The sequence below is a fragment of the Cherax quadricarinatus genome, chromosome 36, assembly GCF_038502225.1.
Source record: "Cherax quadricarinatus isolate ZL_2023a chromosome 36, ASM3850222v1, whole genome shotgun sequence".
Taxonomy (NCBI): domain Eukaryota; kingdom Metazoa; phylum Arthropoda; class Malacostraca; order Decapoda; family Parastacidae; genus Cherax; species Cherax quadricarinatus.
The window spans coordinates 21,526,748-21,545,397 of record NC_091327.1 but is presented as its reverse complement, the minus strand read 5'-3'; the positions used below and the strand labels follow the sequence as shown (position 1 = coordinate 21,545,397).

Genomic DNA, 18,650 nt, shown 5'->3' with positions numbered 1-18,650 from the left:
GAGTAGCTCACTCATTTCCTTGCTGTCATCTGTGTAGGACCCATCTTGTTTAAGTAGGGGCCCAATACTGGACGTTGTTCTTGATTTTGATTTGGCATAGGAGAAGAAATACTTTGGGTTTCTTTCGATTTCATTTATGGCTTTTAGTTCTTCCCGCGATTCCTGACTCCTAAAGGATTCCTTTAGCTTGAGTTCGATGCTTGCTATTTCTCTGACCAGTGTCTCCCTACGCATTTCAGATATATTGACCTCTTTTAGCCGCTCTGTTATTCTTTTCCGTCGCCTGTAAAGGGAGCGCCTGTCTCTTTCTATTTTACATCTACTCCTCCTTTTTCTTAGAGGAATAAGCCTTGTGCATACATCGAGTGCCACCGAGTTAATCTGTTCTAGGCATAAGTTGGGGTCTGTGTTGCTTAGTATATCTTCCCAGCTTATATCGGTTAGGACTTGGTTTACTTGGTCCCACTTTATGTTTTTGTTATTGAAGTTGAATTTGGTGAATGCTCCCTTGTGACTAGTCTCATTATGTCGGTCTGGGGCTCCACGCATACATGTCTGAACCTCAATTATGTTGTGATCTGAGTATATTGTTTTTGATATGGTGACATTTCTTATCAGATCATCATTGTTAGTGAAGATGAGGTATAGTGTATTCTCCAGTCTAGTAGGCTCTATTATTTGCTGGTTTAAATTGAATTTTGTGCAGAGATTTAAAAGCTCACCACTCACCTTTTTATCCTCATCAATTCTATGATTAACCTCATCCTTCATAAATCGATCCGCCAACACGTCAACTCCCAAGTATCTGAAAACATTCACTTCTTCCATACTCCTCCTCCCCAATTTGATATCCAATTTTTCTTTATGTAAATCATTTGATACCCTCATCACCTTACTCTTTTCTATGTTCACTTTCAACTTTCTACCTTTACACACATTCCCAAACTCATCCACTAACCTTTGCAATTTTTCTTTAGAATCTCCCATAAGCACAGTATCATCAGCAAAAAGAAACTGTGTCAATTCCTATTTTGAATTTGATTCCCCATAATTTAATCCCACCCCTCTCCCGAATACCCTAGCATTTACTTCTTTTACAACCCCATCTATAAATATATTAAACAACCATGGTGACATTACACATCCCTGTCTAAGACCTACTTTTACTGGGAAGTATTCTCCCTCTCTTCTACACACCCTAACCTGAGCCTCACTATCCTCATAAAAACTCTTAACAGCATTAAGTAACTTACCACCTATTCCATATACTTGCAACATCTGCCACATTGCTCCTCTATCCACTCTATCATATGCCTTTTCTAAATCCATAAATGCAATAAAAACTTCCCTACCTTTATCTAAATACTGTTCACATATATGCTTCAATGTAAACACTTGATCTACACATCCCCTACCCACTCTGAAGCCTCCCTGCTCATCCGCAATCCTACATTCTGTCTTACCTCTAATTCTTTCAATTATAACCCTACCGTACACTTTTCCTGGTGTACTCAGTAAACTTATTCCTCTATAATTTTTACAATCTCTTTTGTCCCCTTTCCCTTTATATAAAGGGATTATACATGCTCTCCGCCAATCTCTAGGTACCTTCCCCTCTTTCATACATTTATTAAACAAAAGTACCAACCACTCCAACACTATATCCCCCCTGCTTTTAACATTTCTGTCATGATCCCATCAGTTCCAGCTGCTTTACCCCCTTTCTTTCTACGTAATGCCTCACGTACCTCCACCACACTTACATTCTGCTCTTCTTCACTCCTAAAAGATGGTATACCTCCCTGACCAGTGCATGAAATTACCGCCTCCCTTTCTTCCTCAACATTTAAAAGTTCCTAAAAATATTCTCGCCATCTACCTAATACGTCCATCTCCCCATCTACTAACTCCCCTACTCTGTTTTTAACTGACAAATCCATACTTTCCCTAGGCTTTCTTAACTTGTTTAACTCACTCCAAAATTTTTTCTTATTTTCATTAAAATTTCTTGACAGTGCCTCTCCCACTCTATCATCTGCTCTCCTTTTGCACTCTCTCACCACTCTCTTCACCTTTCTTTTACACACATATTACATATTACACACTTTATCTTATTGACCTCATTCATTCCATCTCTTAAAATAAAAGAAAATATTGATATAATTCAGAGAAAATGCTTGCAAAATCTACCTTGGTAAACAATCAATTAATGGATAGATAAAAGGTAAAGATTACACTCCTCATTTTGAAGCTAGAGAATTTAAATATACAGATTCAGTACCTTCTTCATTAGGAGAATCTCTGAGAAGCTGGAGATCAGAGATGGAAGGATCACATAGAAGAAAATGCTGTTCACTTTTCTTGATAACTTTAAATAGGCCTGTGAAGTGAGTCAGGAGGTCTTGGATGGAATTAAACCCCAGCTCAGACAAATCCAACTTCATGCCAGTCTTAAGCTATAAAGTGTAAAATTTAACACAAGAAACTGTTGTAAATGCTGTTTTGAAATCTGGAAAAGTACTGTCTGTGTAGGGTTTCATAAACAAATTAATAAATTAGAACACCCCAGAATTGCCTCCTCTTAATTAGTTTGGGGTCTTCTATGCCATTTTTAGCTTAGTATGTCTCCCTCAATTTATATGGTAATTTTCAGTGAAATTAGCCACATTTCTGGCCTTCAGGTTTTGTCAGTAGGCAGTCAGTAGAAGAACACTAGTAGGAAAAGCTGATATGAAAAACGTGGATGTATCCGTGTTTTGTCAAACTTTACACAGTAGTTTTAATACTACAAAATTTAATGTTTCAGATGTATAGAACCATTATAGGAAACCTACCATCATTACACCTAAATCATGGTGGCAGCAGCTGTCAAACAGAATGAGGGAACACAAACAGCCTTAGTACTGAGACAAGACACTCATAACCTGTTAAATGGGCACTTTGACAAGCACCAAGAAATAACACCCAAGCATAATCCCAATCAAAATCTCCAACACCAAATATTCCTGCTTCGCTAGGCAGTGGCAAGGAAGTCAGCAGAACTAATTGGGAGGAGACAATTCTGGGGTACTGTAATTCTTATAATGATTCACCAGAACCCACATACAGAAAGGCACTTAAATTTCTAATAAAAGCTTTTCTTTTTTTTTTCTTTTTTTTTTTTTCAACAAGTCGGCCGTCTCCCACCGAGGCAGGGTGACCCAAAACAGAAAGAAAATCCCCAAAAAGAAAATACTTTCATCATCATTCAACACTTTCACCACACACACACATTATCACTGCTTTTGCAGAGGTGCTCAGAATACAACAGTTTAGAAGCATATACCTATAAAGATACACAACATATCCCTCCAAACTGCCAATATCCCAAACCCCTCCTTTAAAGTGCAGGCATTGTACTTCCCATTTCCAGGACTCAAGTCCGACTATATGAAAATAACCGGTTTCCCTGAATCCCTTCACTAAATATTACCCTGCTCACACTCCAACAGATCGTCAGGTCCCAAGTATCATTCGTCTCCATTCACTCCTATCTAACACGCTCATGCACGCTTGCTGGAAGTCCAAGCCCCTCGCCCACAGAACCTCCTTTACCCCCTCTTTCCAACCCTTTCGAGGACGACCCCTACCCCTCTTTCCTTCCCCTATAGATTTATATGCTTTCCACGTCATTCTACTTTGATCCATTCTCTCTAAATGACCAAACCACCTCAACAACCCCTCTTCTGCCCTCTGACTAATGCTTTTATTAACTCCACACCTCCTAATTTCCACACTCCGAATATTCTGCATAATATTTACACCACACATTGCCCTTAGACAGGACATCTCCACTGCCTCCAACCGTCTCCTCGCTGCTGCATTTACCACCCAAGCTTCACATCCATATAAGAGTGTTGGTACTACTATACTTTCATACATTCCCTTCTTTGCCTCCATAGATAACGTTTTTTGACTCCACATATACCTCAACACACCACTCACCTTTTTTCCCTCATCAATTCTATGATTAACCTCATCCTTCATAAATCCATCCGCTGACACGTCAACTCCCAAGTATTTGAAAACATTCACTTCTTCCATACTCCTCCTCCCCAATTTGATATCCAATTTTTCTTTATCTAAATCATTTGATACCCTCATCACCTTACTCTTTTCTATGTTCACTTTCAACTTTCTACCTTTACACACATTCTCAAACTCATCCACTAACCTTTGCAATTTTTCTTTAGAATCTCCCATAAGCACGGTATCATCAACAAAAAGTAACTGTGTCAATTCCCATTTTGTATTTGATTCCCCATAATTTAATCCCACCCCTCTCCCGAACACCCTAGCATTTACTTCTTTTACAACCCCATCTATAAACATATTAAACAACCATGGTGACATTACACATCCCTGTCTAAGACCTACTTTTACCAGGAAGTATTCTCCCTCTCTTCTACACACCCTAACCTGAGCCTCACTATCCTCATAAAAGCTCTTTACAGCATTTAGTAACTTACCACCTATTCCATATACTTGCAACATCTGCCACATTGTTCCTCTATCCACTCTATCATATGCCTTTTCTAAATCCATAAATGCAATAAAAACTTCCCTACCTTTATCTAAATACTGTTCACATATATGCTTCAATGTAAACACTTGATCTACACATCCCCTACCCACTCTGAAGCCTCCTTGCTCATCCGCAATTCTACATTCTGTCTTACCTCTAATTCTTTCAATTATAACTCTACCGTATACTTTTCCTGGTATACTCAGTAAACTTATTCCTCTATAATTTTTACAATCTCTTTTGTCCCCTTTCCTTTTATATATATGCTCTCCGCCAATCCCTAGGTACCTTCCCCTCTTTCATACATTTATTAAACAAAAGTACCAACCACTCCAACACTATATCCCCCCCTGCTTTTAACATTTCTGTCATGATCCCATCAGTTCCAGCTGCTTTACCCCCTTTCATTCTACGTAATGCCTCACGTACCTCCACCACACATACATTCTGCTCTTCTTCACTCCTAAAAGATGGTATACCTCCCTGACCAGTGCATGAAATTACCGCCTCCCTTTCTTCCTCAACATTTAAAAGTTCCTCAAAATATTCTCGCCATCTACCTAATACCTCCCTTTCCCCATCTACTAACTCCCCCTACTCTGTTTTTAACTGACAAATCCATACTTTCCCTAGGCTTTCTTAACTTGTTTAACTCACTCCAAAATTGTTTCTTATTTTCATTAAAATTTCTTGACAGTGCCTCTCCCACTCTTTCATCTGCTCTCCTTTTGCACTCTCTCACCACTCTCTTCACCTTTCTTTTTTTTACATTTAGTAATTTATACAGGAGTTACTAGCCCCTTGCTCCTGGCATTTTAGTTGCTGCTTATGACACGCATGGCTTAGGGAGGAAAGATTCTTCTCCATTTCCCCATATAGATGATCTTAAAATAATTTTACCAAATAATTTTACTTAGTAATATTAACTTAATAATAATAATTAATTATATGTGAATATCTATTTGTATTTATCTATATACACTGAAGGCAGAACACAACTAGCTTAGCTTTGCTCCTGTAATTCTACAAATAAATACAATAATTACAAATAGTTAAATCACATTTCACCCTTTAAAACAATATGCATATTGATATAACACTTAAAAATTGAAAATATGAAAATATTACCCTGAAATTCTAGAAAAACAACAGTGCAAGCAAAAACAGATAATTAAATCACTACCTCATATTCTGTACAAAGACTGTCAAGTGCAATGCCACCTCCATGGTCTTTCAAAATGGTCTGGAAGATAGTTCTAACATGGTCTGCAAAACAGTGGAAGAGTAAAATACTCTGTATTACATCAAGTTGCATATTATTAAGAGAAATGTAAACAAAGTGAACAAAATATAAGCCATTAATTAATAACTGCTAGAGACAATGTTCTGTTCTGAACCTTTACATCAGTTTAACTCTTAAACTGGTAGCAACACACACAATAAATAAATAATAAATAAATAAACACACACACACAAAATAAAACCTCTCATTAAAGGACCACTCATTAATGGATTTTAGCAATTCTGGACAAAAAATTGACTGGACAAACCATTAGAAGTATCGGACAGGATGCAGGAAAGTCCATAATTCTGGATTTCACCTGCAGTATCAATGTCTGGGTGTCTTCTGAAAAGATCAGATCAAGCTCAATGACTCTGACATTTGTCTGGTACAGGCCAGAGGTCACATTCAAGACCTGTCTGTTTTCCTTGTTCCGGAGCCATAGGTCACCCATGCCAGTTTGTGCTCACTCATGCATACACTCTTCATTCAGCCTCTAATTTTCCCTGGATTTAGAGCATTTTTTGCGACTTTATTAACATATTAATTAAAGAGCAATTAACAATAACTTCTAGAGCGAGTAGTAGTGCCAAGAAGAAACACATGGTTCTCAGTGTCAAGCAGAAACTTGAACTATTAAAGGTTGAGTCTGGCGTCTCACTGGCACGGGTATGTCAGGAAGTAAGTTTATTCAGGTATACACAAATGCAGTTACATAGATTATCACACAGCAGCATATGAGTAGAGAACCTAGGATAATCCCAAAAAAAACTGACAGTGAGACTTATTTCCATTGGGTGTTGATAAACAGTGTTTGATATTTGTAGAAGCAAGGACAAACTTGCAAACTATGTTCTTAAGAACAAAACATAAGAACATAAGAAAGAAGGAACACTGCAACAGGCCTACTGACCCATGCGGAGCAGGTCCATGTCTCCCCCCCCGGATTAGACCAATGACCCACCCCCCGGATTATCCCAATGACCCACCCAGTCTGGTCATCCCCACTCAAGGATGGAGCACTGTACCAGACCCAGCAGCACAAGCTAGTCAGGTCCAACTCACACCCACCCACACCCACTCATGTATTTATCTAACCTATTTTTAAAACTACACAACGTTTTAGCCTCAATAACTGTACTCGGGAGCTTGTTCCACTCATCCACAACTCTATTACCAAACCAGTGCTTTCCTATATCCTTCCTGAATCTGAATTTTTCCAACTTGAAACCATTGCTGCGAGTCCTGTCTTGGCTGGAAATTTTCAGCACACTATTTACATCCCCTTTATTTATTCCTGTTTTCCATTTATACACCTCGATCGTATCCCCCCTAATTCTACGCCTTTCGAGAGAGTGCAGATTCAGGGCCTTCAGTCTATCCTCATAGGGAAGATTTCTGATACATGGGATCATCTTTGTCATCCTCCTTTGTACGTTTTCCAGAGCATTTATATCCATTCTGTAATACGGTGACCAGAAATGAGCAGCATAGTCTAAATGAGGCCTAATCAAGGATATATAGAGTTGAAGAACAACCTGAGAACTTCTATTATTTATACTTCTAGATATGAAGCCAAGAATTCTGTTAGCTTTACTGCAAACACTAATGCACTGTTGTCTTGGTTTTAGGTTACTGCTAACCAGAACTCCTAAATCCTTTTCGCAATCGGTAGTATTAAGATGTACATTATTTAGTTTATATGTGGCATGGTTATTTAACTGTCCAACATTTAGAACTTTGCATTTGTCAATATTAAACTGCATCTGCCACTTCTCCGACCATTGCGTCAGTCTAATCAAATCATCCTGGAGTGCTCTAATGTCCTCATTAGAATGAATTGGACAGCCTATTTTGGTGTCATCAGCAAATTTGCTTATGTCGCTATTTATTCCCTCATCTATATCGTTTATGTAAATTGTGAACAACAACGGGCCCAACACTGACCCCTGAGGAACACCGCTTGTGACGTGCCCCCATTCTGATTTCTCCCCATTTATGCAAACTCTCTGCTGTCTATTTGTCAGCCATGCCTCTACCCAGGAAAAAATTTCTCCTCCTATTCCGTGTGCCCTAAGTTTCCTCAATAGCCTCTGGTGTGGAACTCTATCGAAAGCCTTAACCCTTTGAGGGTTTTCGTCGTACTAGTACGTCTTACGCGTAGGGGTTTTTGACGTACTAGTACTCATAAATTCTAGCGGCCTCAAATCTAGTGGGAGAAAGCTGGTAGGCCTTCATATGAAAGAATGGGTCTATGTGGTCAGTGTGCACAGTCTAAAAAAAATCCTGCAGCACACAGTGCATAATGAGAAAAAAAAAACTTTGACCATTTTTTTTTAATAAATCAGCGACTTTGCAGTGTATTTTCGTATGGTATTTATTGTTGTATTCTAGTTTTCTTGGTCTCATTTTATAGAATGGAAGACATATTACAGAAATAGAGATGATTTTGACTGGTTTTACAAAGAAAGGTGCCTTGAAATTGAGCTCAAAGTAGCAGAAATGTTCGATTTTTACCAAACTTCAAAAGTAAACAAATCGTGCCAAGCGTGCAATACACGTCAACTGGTGAGTCTAATATTCTTTCACAAGTGCACCAATAATATTTATACCATTTTTTACACTAATGCAGTAGTCTGCATAACAGTAAATCTTATATTTTTTGTGAAAATAAAAATTCAAAGTGGAAAGCAAAAGAATATAAGAGGGGCCTTGAGACGTGAATAATGACTAGAGGAAATGTCATTTTAGTGCCAGGAATGTCTTTCTTGTTTATTCTGGACCCTATTCGGAAATTGGCATCTTTTGAAATTTGTGTGAAATTGGCAAAATTGCTAAATTCTGACCACTGTACTGGATAGTTGAATTTCATAAATGAGTGGTTTCTTGCACCCATTCGATAGAAAAAATGGAGTTCTAGCGAAATATTCATGTTTTGTGTCGACTAGTACAGTGAAATTGGCCGAAAATGGGGCTCAAAGTGGGCAAAATCGCCGATGCGTAAACATCGCCGAGACCGCTAACTTTGCGAGAGCATAATTCCGTAAGTTTTCTATCAAATTTCAAACTTTTGGTGTCTTTATGATCGGGAAAAGATTCTCTATCTTTTCATAAGAAAAAATAATTTTTTTTTTTTTTAAATTTGGCCGACCCTGAGAACGAGTTTCGGAGAGGGCCTGTCGACCCTCAAAGGGTTAATGAAGTCCATATACACAATATCATATTCATTACTATGATCTACCTCCTCAAACACCTTAGTGAAAAAAGTTAGTAAATTCTTAAGACAGGAACGCCCCTTTGTAAAACCGTGTTGAGAATCATTAATCAATCTGTGCCTGTCAAGATGGCTATGAATTGCTTTGGCAATTATTGATTCCATAAATTTTCCCACTATGGAGGTAAGGCTTATTGGTCTATAGTTCGAAGCCAAGGACCTGTCAGCTGCCTTGTAAATAGGTATTACATTTGCCATTTTCCACTTATCAGGCACTATGCCAGTTTGTAGTGATATGTTAAAAAGATTAGCCAAAGGTATGCTAAGTTAAAGTTCAGTGTAGATGCTAGTGGAGCTTTACAGCTCCTCTGATGCAGAATAAAAGGTATTCTTAGTGTTCAGACAACTGAACACTAAGAATATGGGTATTGTAACTTGCAGTACTACAGTGCAATACAAAATATATAATCATTTTATAGTACATACTGTATATAATTTACAGTAATTCTGATTACCTATTCGTGATGAAGCAATGAGGTGTAAACTACCATGATCAATAATAGTGACTCATGGTAGTTTACATCTCATCTCTTCATCACGAATAGGTAATCAAAATTGCTGTAAATTATGTACAGTATGTACTATAAAATTACTACACATTTTGTACTGTACTGTACTGTAGTACTACAGGCTACAATACCCATATTCTTAAGTGTTCAGTTGTCTTTTACATTAGTGGACCAAGTCCAGTAGTTCAGAAGACAACTGGATGATCAATGATCATGAAAAATTTAATAATTCAGAATTGTAGGACAATCAGCAATATTGTACATACTCTCCCCCCTATTAGTCCATTAATGAGAGGGTTCAATATGAAAAACAATAAAATAACCAAATTAGAAAGAATACATGCATACCTCTCTAATATGGTGGGTTAGGTTTCAGATTGCTGCCGTAAAGCAAATATCGCCTTAAAATAAATCACAGCCTTTTCTTCAATTACCAGTGCATATAGAAGCCTAAAAACATGTTTACACTATCATTTATTAAGTGTGCAATAGTACTAGGCCTAAAAAAATGATGCAAATGTAAAAAACAGTAAGTGAAAGAAAATTGAAAACTGCTGAAAACCCTTTAAGAGCATGGCAAATTCTGAAAATAATAAACATGAATACAATTAAAAAGTGCTGTATTACCAAAGAACTCTAAAGTGAGTGTAGTATTAATGAGGTATATCTATCTGTATGATTGTTTAAACAGGTTAACATGATGCATGATTTCAATGCCAGCAAAAACTAACTTTCAATTCATGAACCTTTAACACAATGAAAAAATAAAAATTCAAAATTTCTTAAATTTCTTTTCAATGTTACTATTGTTTCTATGCCCTACAACTCAGAAAAAATAAAGGGATTTTAAAAAACTACCCATGGTTTAGGGGTTAATGCATGGATCCCGTCTTTTGATGGAAAATTCCTTACACAATTTAAATATCCCACTCCAGCTACAGCCTATAAATTTTAGCCTTCAGTTCATCATAATGGAATTGAAGACATGATTGGAGTTTATTTTATTGAGTTTGATCAGTATTTTAAATATTTAATTCCACTGGTTTCATAAGTCTCGTGTGTTAATAACATAGCCTTCAGCTTCCCATGATTGACTGTTTTGTCTCCTTAATTAAAATCAGTGGTACATTTTTTATTATTATTAAATTTTCTTTTTCTTTTCATGTCTGTTTTCACTTGCTGCATTGCTTTTCTCACTGGGTAACTACTCCACTCTTTTTCATTAAATAGATTTTAGATTTAGATTTTGCCACCAAAGTGGCTAGTTTATTGTGCACCCTATATCCATCCTGTGGATGGGTGCACAAGAGTACATGGATACACAAAAGGCCCAGGAACTAGGAACCAAAAGGGTTAACAGGTGTACATTTGGATTTAAATCTACATATCTACAGTTTATAGGTAGTAGGTTGGTAGACAGCAACCGCCCAGGGAGGTACTACCGTCCTGCCAAGTGAGTGTAAAACGGAAGCCTGTAATTGTTTTACATGATGGTAGGATTGCTGGTGTCCATTTTTCTGTCTCATAAACATGCAAGATTTCAGGTATGTCTTGCTACTTCTACTTACACTTAGGTCACACTACACATACATGTACAAGCATATATATACACACCCCTCTGGGTTTTCTAATATTTTCTTACTAGTTCTTGTTCTTGTTGTTTATTTTCTCTTACCTCCATGGGGAAGTGGAACAGAATTCTTCCTCCGTAAGCCATGCGTGTTGTAGGAGGCAACTAAAATGCCGGGAACAAGGGGCTAGTAACCTCTTCTCCTGTATATATTACTAAATGTAAAAGGAGAAACTTTCGTTTTTCCTTTTGGGCCACCCCACCTCGGTGGGATACGGCCGGTGTGTTGAAAGAAAGAAAGAAAGAAAGATCTACAGTTCACTTATCTGTTACAAGCAAATTTAGAAAATTTGCTTAGTATATCTGGTATCTTATTTTCATTAATATCTTGACATGTCACATAGGTTATTATACTGTCTATCTCTGTATTCCTCAATTAGTTGACAATTAAGCACATAGTGTTCAAGACAGTGACCATATGCCTAACCACATACTTTGCATTTAGTTTGATCATCATCTGTCTCCCCCCCAAACTGCCAGAAGTACAGTGGACCCTCAGTTAACACCTTTAATTCATTCCAGAGAGCAAGCCTTTAACCAATTTAGCCTTTAACCAAATTAATTTTCCCCATAAGAAATAATGGAAATCCAATTAATCCATTCCAGACACACAAAAGTATTAAACAAAATCATTTTTTTTTTACATAAAATATACATTTCCCTACACAGCAACGAATGGTACATGCAAAATAAACAATAATTAAATGCCACTTACCTTTATTGTGGAGTTGTTAATGAGTGATGTGCCAGCAGCAGGGGAGATTCAGGTTTCCTATTGTTTGGAAGGGGAATCCCCTTCCATAAAGACTTCAGATAACAAGTCCTTTTCTGGGGTTACCTCCCTTCTTGTTTTTTTAATGCCACTAGGACCAGCTTGAGAGTCACTGGACCCCTGTTGCACCAAAAATCTGTCCAGAGAACTCTGTTTCTCACGTGCCCCTAGGATTTCCCTAATATGGGACACAAGAGTGTCATTGTACATGTTGCCAACACAGCTTGCAACAGCTGTGACAGGATAAAATTCATCCATAAATGCTTGCACCTTTGTAAACATTGTACACATTTCTTTAATCCTTGACGAAGGCAACTTCCTCCGTCTCTCTTCCTCCTGCTCTGAAGCACATTCCTGAGCTGTGAGCTGTTGCTGTTGCACATCAAGCTCTTGCAGGTCTGCAGTGGTTAGGTCTTCATCGTCGTTCTGCACCAACTCTTCCTCATCCTCACCACAAACTTCCAACCCCATGGACTTCCCCAATGATACAAAGCTTCCACTACTGGCATAGGCTCCTGAGGGTTAGCCCCAAACCCTTCAGAATCCCTCTCTTGTACACACTGTGGCTGCAGTTTCCTCCAAGCAGAGTTCAAAGTCCTGCAAGTCACTCCCTCCCAAGCCTTACCTATAAGGTTGATGCAACTGAGCATATTGAAGTCATCTTTCTAAAACTCTCTTAGGGTCAATTCAGTGTCTGAGGTCACTTCGAAGCACTTCTGAAACACTGCTTTTGTGTAGAGTTTTTTGAAGTTTGAAATGACTTGCTGGTCCATGGGCTGGAGGAGAGGAGTTGTATTAGGAGGCAAAAATTTAACTTTAACGAAACCAAACTCCCCTGCAATTTGCTCTTGCAAGTCGTGAGTATGAGCAGGAGCATTGTCCATTACCAGGAGGCACTTTATTTTATGTCTTTGCAAACAGTACATTGAGATTTTGTATTTACAATAGTGGGTTGCAATGCAAAAAGAGAGCCTCTATTATGCCTAGGCATTTTGGGCCACCTTAACATTATTGGCTTACAGTGTACTTAACACTAAGGAGTATATCATAGTTGTACAGTAGGATAGTAATTATTTCATAATTGTACAGTAAAATATTAATTATAAACGAGTCAAAAATTGTATAATACAAAGATATATTTATATTCGAAAATGCTTTTCGTGAAAACAATGATTCAATTATATTCCAGTCAACAATGGATAAAAGGTTCAAAGTGATTGTTTCAGTTATGATGTGGGAGTACATAGGTGAGTGTGTACTGAGTATTTAGCATTTAGTCTAGGGTGATTAAGTGGCTTTTGAGAAGAGTCTTAAATTGATTTTCAGACTGGGTTACTTTAATATCTTCTGGTAATGAATTCCATATTTTGGGGCCCTTTATATGCATAGAGTTTTTACAGTGTGATATGGACACGAGGTATTTCAAAAAGAGATCTGTGTCTTGTGTTGTGGTCATGTGTCCTGTTTAGGTTGGTGAGGAGAAGTTTGAGTGGAGGGTTTATATTTGCGTGTATTGTTCTGTGTATGTAGTAGGCACACAAATAAGTATGGATGTTCTTAATGGTGACCAGATTCAGACTTTTGAAAATTGGTGGAGTATGCTGGTGGGAGTGGTAATTTGTTATCATTCTTACTGCTGTTAAAAGCAGGTGGGGATATAGTTTTGGAGTGGTTGGTGCAATTATTTAATAAATGTATGGAAGAGGGTAAGGTACCTAGGGATTGGCAGAGAGCATGCATAGTTCCTTTGTATAAAGGCAAAGGGGACAAAAGAGAGTGCAAAAATTATAGGGGGATAAGTCTGTTGAGTATACCTGGTAAAGTGTATGGTAGAGTTATTATTGAAAGAATTAAGAGTAAGAAGGAGAATAGGATAGCAGATGAACAAGGAGGCTTTAGGAAAGGTAGGGGGTGTGTGGACCAGGTGTTTACAGTGAAACATATAAGTGAACAGTATTTAGATAAGGCTAAAGAGGTCTTTGTGGCATTTATGGATTTGGAAAAGGCGTATGACAGGGTGGATAGGGGGGCAATGTGGCAGATGTTGCAGGTGTATGGTGTAGGAGGTAAGTTACTGAAAGCAGTGAAGAGTTTTTACGAGGATAGTGAGGATCAAGTTAGAGTATGTAGGAAAGAGGGAAATTATTTCCCAGTAAAAGTAGGCCTTAGACAAGGATGTGTGATGTCACCGTGGTTGTTTAATATATTTATAGATGGGGTTGTAACAGAAGTAAATGCAAGGGTCTTGGCAAGAGGCATGGAGTTAAAAGATAAAGAATCACACATAAAGTGGGAGTTGTCACAGTTGCTCTTAGCTGATGACACTGTGCTCTTGGGAGATTCTGAAGAGAAGTTGCAGAGATTGGTGGATGAATTTGGTAGGGTGTGCAAAAGAAGAAAATTAAAAGTGAATACAAGAAAGAGTAAAGTTATGAGGATAACAAAAAGATTAGGTGATGAAAGATTGGATATCAGATTGGAGGGAGAGAGTATGGAGGAGGTGAATGTATTCAGATATTTGGGAGTGGATGTGTCAGTGGATGGATTTATGAAAGATGAGGTGAATCATAGAATTGATGAGAGGAAAAGGGTGAGTGGTGCACTTAGGAGTCTATGGAGACAAAGAACTTTGTCCTTGGAGGCAAAGAGGGGAATGTTTGAGAGTATAGTTTTACCAACGCTCTTATATGGGTGTGAAGCATGGGTGATGAATGTTGCAGCGAGGAGAAGGCTGGAGGCAGTGGAGATGTCATGTCTGAGGGCAATGTGTGGTGTGAATATAATGCAGAGAATTCGTAGTTTGGAAGTTAGGAGGAGGTGCGGGATTACCAAAACTGTTGTCCAGAGGGCTGAGGAAGGGTTGTTGAGGTGGTTCGGACATGTAGAGAGAATGGAGCGAAACAGAGTGACTTCAAGAGTGTATCAGTCTGTAGTGGAAGGAAGGCGGGGTAGAGGTCGGCCTAGGAAAGGTTGGAGGGAGGGGGTAAAGGAGGTTTTGTGTGCGAGGGGCTTGGACTTCCAGCAGGCATGCGTGAGCGTGTTTGATAGGAGTGAATGGAGACAAATGGTTTTTAATACTTGATGTGCTGTTGGAGTGTGAGCAAAGTAACATTTATGAAGGGGTTCAGGGAAACCGGCAGGCCGGACTCGAGTCCTGGAGATGGGAAGTACAGTGCCTGCACTCTGAAGGAGGGGTGTTAATGTTGCAGTTTAAAAACTGTAGTGTAAAGCACCCTTCTGGCAAGACAGTGATGGAGTGAATGATGGTGAAAGCTTTTCTTTTTCGGGCCACCCTGCCTTGGTGGGAATCGGCCAGTGTGATAATAATAATAAAAATCTTACCGCTGTTTCCAAAAAATAGCTGAACTTTCTGGCTACACTCTCGTATAATTATCATCCTCATACGATGTTTCTAAAAGGAATTATAGTCATTTATAACATGCATGGTGACAGCGCCTTGCGTAACAAGCACTGACGCGGCATTTTTTTTCCCTGTTATTTTTATCGTTTTCTTGTATCTTTATGTCTAATATAATACAAATTCACCGTCTGAGATCATGGCAGAGTGGGCGGAGCTAATATGGTCAAGGAACCAATTGGGAACCTCCCCTGGGAATAGTGCCAAAGATGGCCGACACTACCTGACAACAAAATATTCCATACCCACGCTAATATCAATTATAAGGCTTATTTACCTATCACAATTGATCTAATATGACATAAGGCAATATAATAATAGCAAAGAAACATAAAAAGTACACCAGAAAAAATAATACAGGTCTCCCTCAACATTCACTTTTTCAGCTTTCGCGGGCTTCACACGTTCGCAAATTCCCAACCGCCAAATTCCCAGCCACCAAATTCCCAGCCGCCAAATCATATTCAAGTTTCCCGCCACCTGCGAGTCCCTACTACCCTCCCACCGACCCCCGCAACTGGCAGCCAGCCCTCCCACCACTCAGTGTGGTGAGTGTTTTGTCCAATATCTGTCCGAATAGCCATTCCAATATGCAGTCATGAATGGGTTTACATTATTTATACTGTAGTTTAACCCTTTCAGGGTCCAAGGCCCAAATCTGGAGTCACGCACCAGTGTCCAAGAATTTTAAAAAAAAAAAATTTTTTACTTTTTCTTATGAAATCGTAGAGAATCTTTTTGTGAAGGTAATAAAACAAAAAGTACGAAATTTGGTGGAAAATTGACGAAATTATGCTCTCGCGAATTTTGATGTGTCAGCGACATTTACGAATCGGCGATTTTGCCGACTTTGACTCCCATTTTAGGCCAATTACATTATTCCAATCAACCAAATTCTTAGCTATTTCACTAGTATTACTTCTATTCTATCGATTGAGCACAAGAAATCACCAAGTCAACTGTTTCAACTACAAAATAAAGTGATCGGAAATTGTTAATTTGGCCAATTTAACACAAAGTTCAAAATATTCCAATTTCAAAATAGGGTCCAGAATAAACAATGTAGGCATTCCTGGCACTAAACTAACATTTCCTCTGTTCATTAGTTATGTTTTGAGGCTTTACAAATAAATTCCATTTTGATTTTTTATTCACATAATGAATTTTTATTCACACCAAAAAATAGAAGATTTACTGTTATGCAATACTGTAATAATTGTATAAATATCATCACCATATTTGTGAATGTATATTAGACCCACCAGCTGACGTGTATTAGACGTGTGAGGTCGTTTGTTTACTCTTGAATATAGGCAAAAATTTAACATTTCCGCTACTTTGAGCTCAGTTTCAAGCCATTTCCAGTGCTAAAACCAATCAAAATCATCTCTATTTCTGTAATATGTCTTCCATTCTATCAAATGAGACCAAGAAATCGCAAATACAACTATAAAAAACATAGGAAAAAACACTGCAAAGTTGCTGTTTTAATCGAAAAATCATGATTTAAGTTTTTTTCTCTCATTATACACAGTGTGCTGCAGGATCTGTTTTATGTGGTGCACACATACCACATAGATGTATTCTCTCATATCTAGGCCCAAATGTACCACTCACAGTTTATCAGAGTGAGCTGAGCTCATGGCATAGATCTACGGTTTGGACCCTGAACGTAAAGCCGTAGATCTACGGGACGGACCCTGAAAGGGTTAATAGCAAATAATGAACAAACAAAACACTCACCACATTGAGTGGTGGGAGGGCTGGCTGCCAGTTGCGGGGGTCGGAGGGAGGGTAGTAGGGACTCGCAGTGGTTGGGGAAATGGTGGAGGCATTGGTGGAGGCAGTGGTGGAGTCTGTGGTATTTAATAACATACATGTTATTAAAGCATAACATGTATATATTTAGTACAATTTACGACGTTTTCATGTATTTTATGATTGTTCATGGTTCAACAAGTTAAGGAAGCAATATTGCATTATATTTCCCTACAATATATTGGGGCACCAAACATTCACGGTTTATCAACATTCGCGAGGCTCTTGATCCCCTAACCCTCGCGAATGTTGAGGGAGACCTGTATATAGCATAATATGACGCCCCAGAGGCAAAAAAATTCTAGCGATATATCCCATGAAGGTGAAAGACCCACTCGTCACTATGATGAGAGAAAACGTAGATTTACAATGGTTAACTGTAATAAACACTCAGGTTACGGAAAAAGTGTAAAAGAAAGTGGATTTTTCGGGAAAAAAAAATTCCCCGGGCACCTTGGGTGCCACGCGCTTCGGCCTATATCTTGGAAGTTATTTACCTATTTAGGGGCACTCCATCCTTATTTATGAAGGAATTGACTTGATTTTCACAACAAACATAGAAGAATGATTGCTTTACAAGTGGCCGTTTTCCTTTCTGAAGTATCCCAAATATTTTTAGATTTGTGTGGGCAACAAGACCGACATCTTCCAAAATGTCAAAAAAGTTATGAAACTTTATTTTTTTTTAGCATGAAGATAAGGTTTAATTTAGAACTGGTACATGGAACTTAATGGAATTAGAAGTGTTCTATCAGCAGCAAGTGTCAAAACCACTTTTCCAAGTATCACTGAGTACAGGTTTGCTGCCAAATGTAATTTTTCATAAATTTTGCATATTTCATTTCCTTTTTGGCCGATATTTTTGAAACTTCAGCAAAGCATGGTCGATATAAGCTTCTAATAGTACACCGAAAATGAACATAATCGGTCGATAAATAAAGACGCCAAATATTTAAGGTTGTGCTCCCCCTTTTGCTGGCTTATTAGGGGTTTTAGGTGATTGGATGTTGTTGATCCCCATGCACAAATTCCATATGTAAGATAAGGGTATATGAGTGAATGGTACAGTGCCATTAGAGCTGATTGTGGAACGTGGTACCTTATCTTTGATAGTATGCCTACAGTCTTGGAGATTTTCTTGGTGATTTGTTGTATGTGTGTCTGGAACTTAAGGCTACTGTCAAGGTGGATACCTAGGAATTTTCCCTCTGTGAGTCTTGTGACTGATGATCCATTTAGCATTATGTTAATTGGATCATTTGCAGCTTTGTTTCCAAATTGAATGAAATAGGTTTTATCAGTGTTCAGGGTAAGTTTGTTAGTCATCATCCAGGCAGATGAAAGTAAAAGGACACAAGTGTAACTAATGTGACATTTTATTGT

At 38.3% G+C, this 18,650-nt stretch overlaps 1 protein-coding gene across 7 annotated transcripts in view; it reads right to left on the bottom strand.

Annotated features, from left to right (window-relative positions):
• The window catches only part of LOC128691368 (uncharacterized), a 159,608-nt gene that overhangs the window by 129,167 nt on the left and 11,791 nt on the right, over nucleotides 1–18,650 (bottom strand). For 5 of the 7 annotated variants that reach the window (XM_070091558.1, XM_070091560.1, XM_070091556.1 and 2 more), the window contains exons 3-4: nucleotides 5,748–5,830; nucleotides 2,282–2,456 (exon numbers count right to left, since the gene is read on the bottom strand). The exons of 1 other annotated variant lie outside the window; for it this stretch is intronic. In XM_070091558.1, coding sequence (XP_069947659.1) covers nucleotides 2,282–2,456; nucleotides 5,748–5,830 — 258 coding nt within the window. Of the gene's footprint in view, nucleotides 1–2,281; nucleotides 2,457–5,747; nucleotides 5,831–18,650 lie in introns of those variants that run through there. One more of the 7 variants, XM_070091563.1, reaches the window with a different exon arrangement.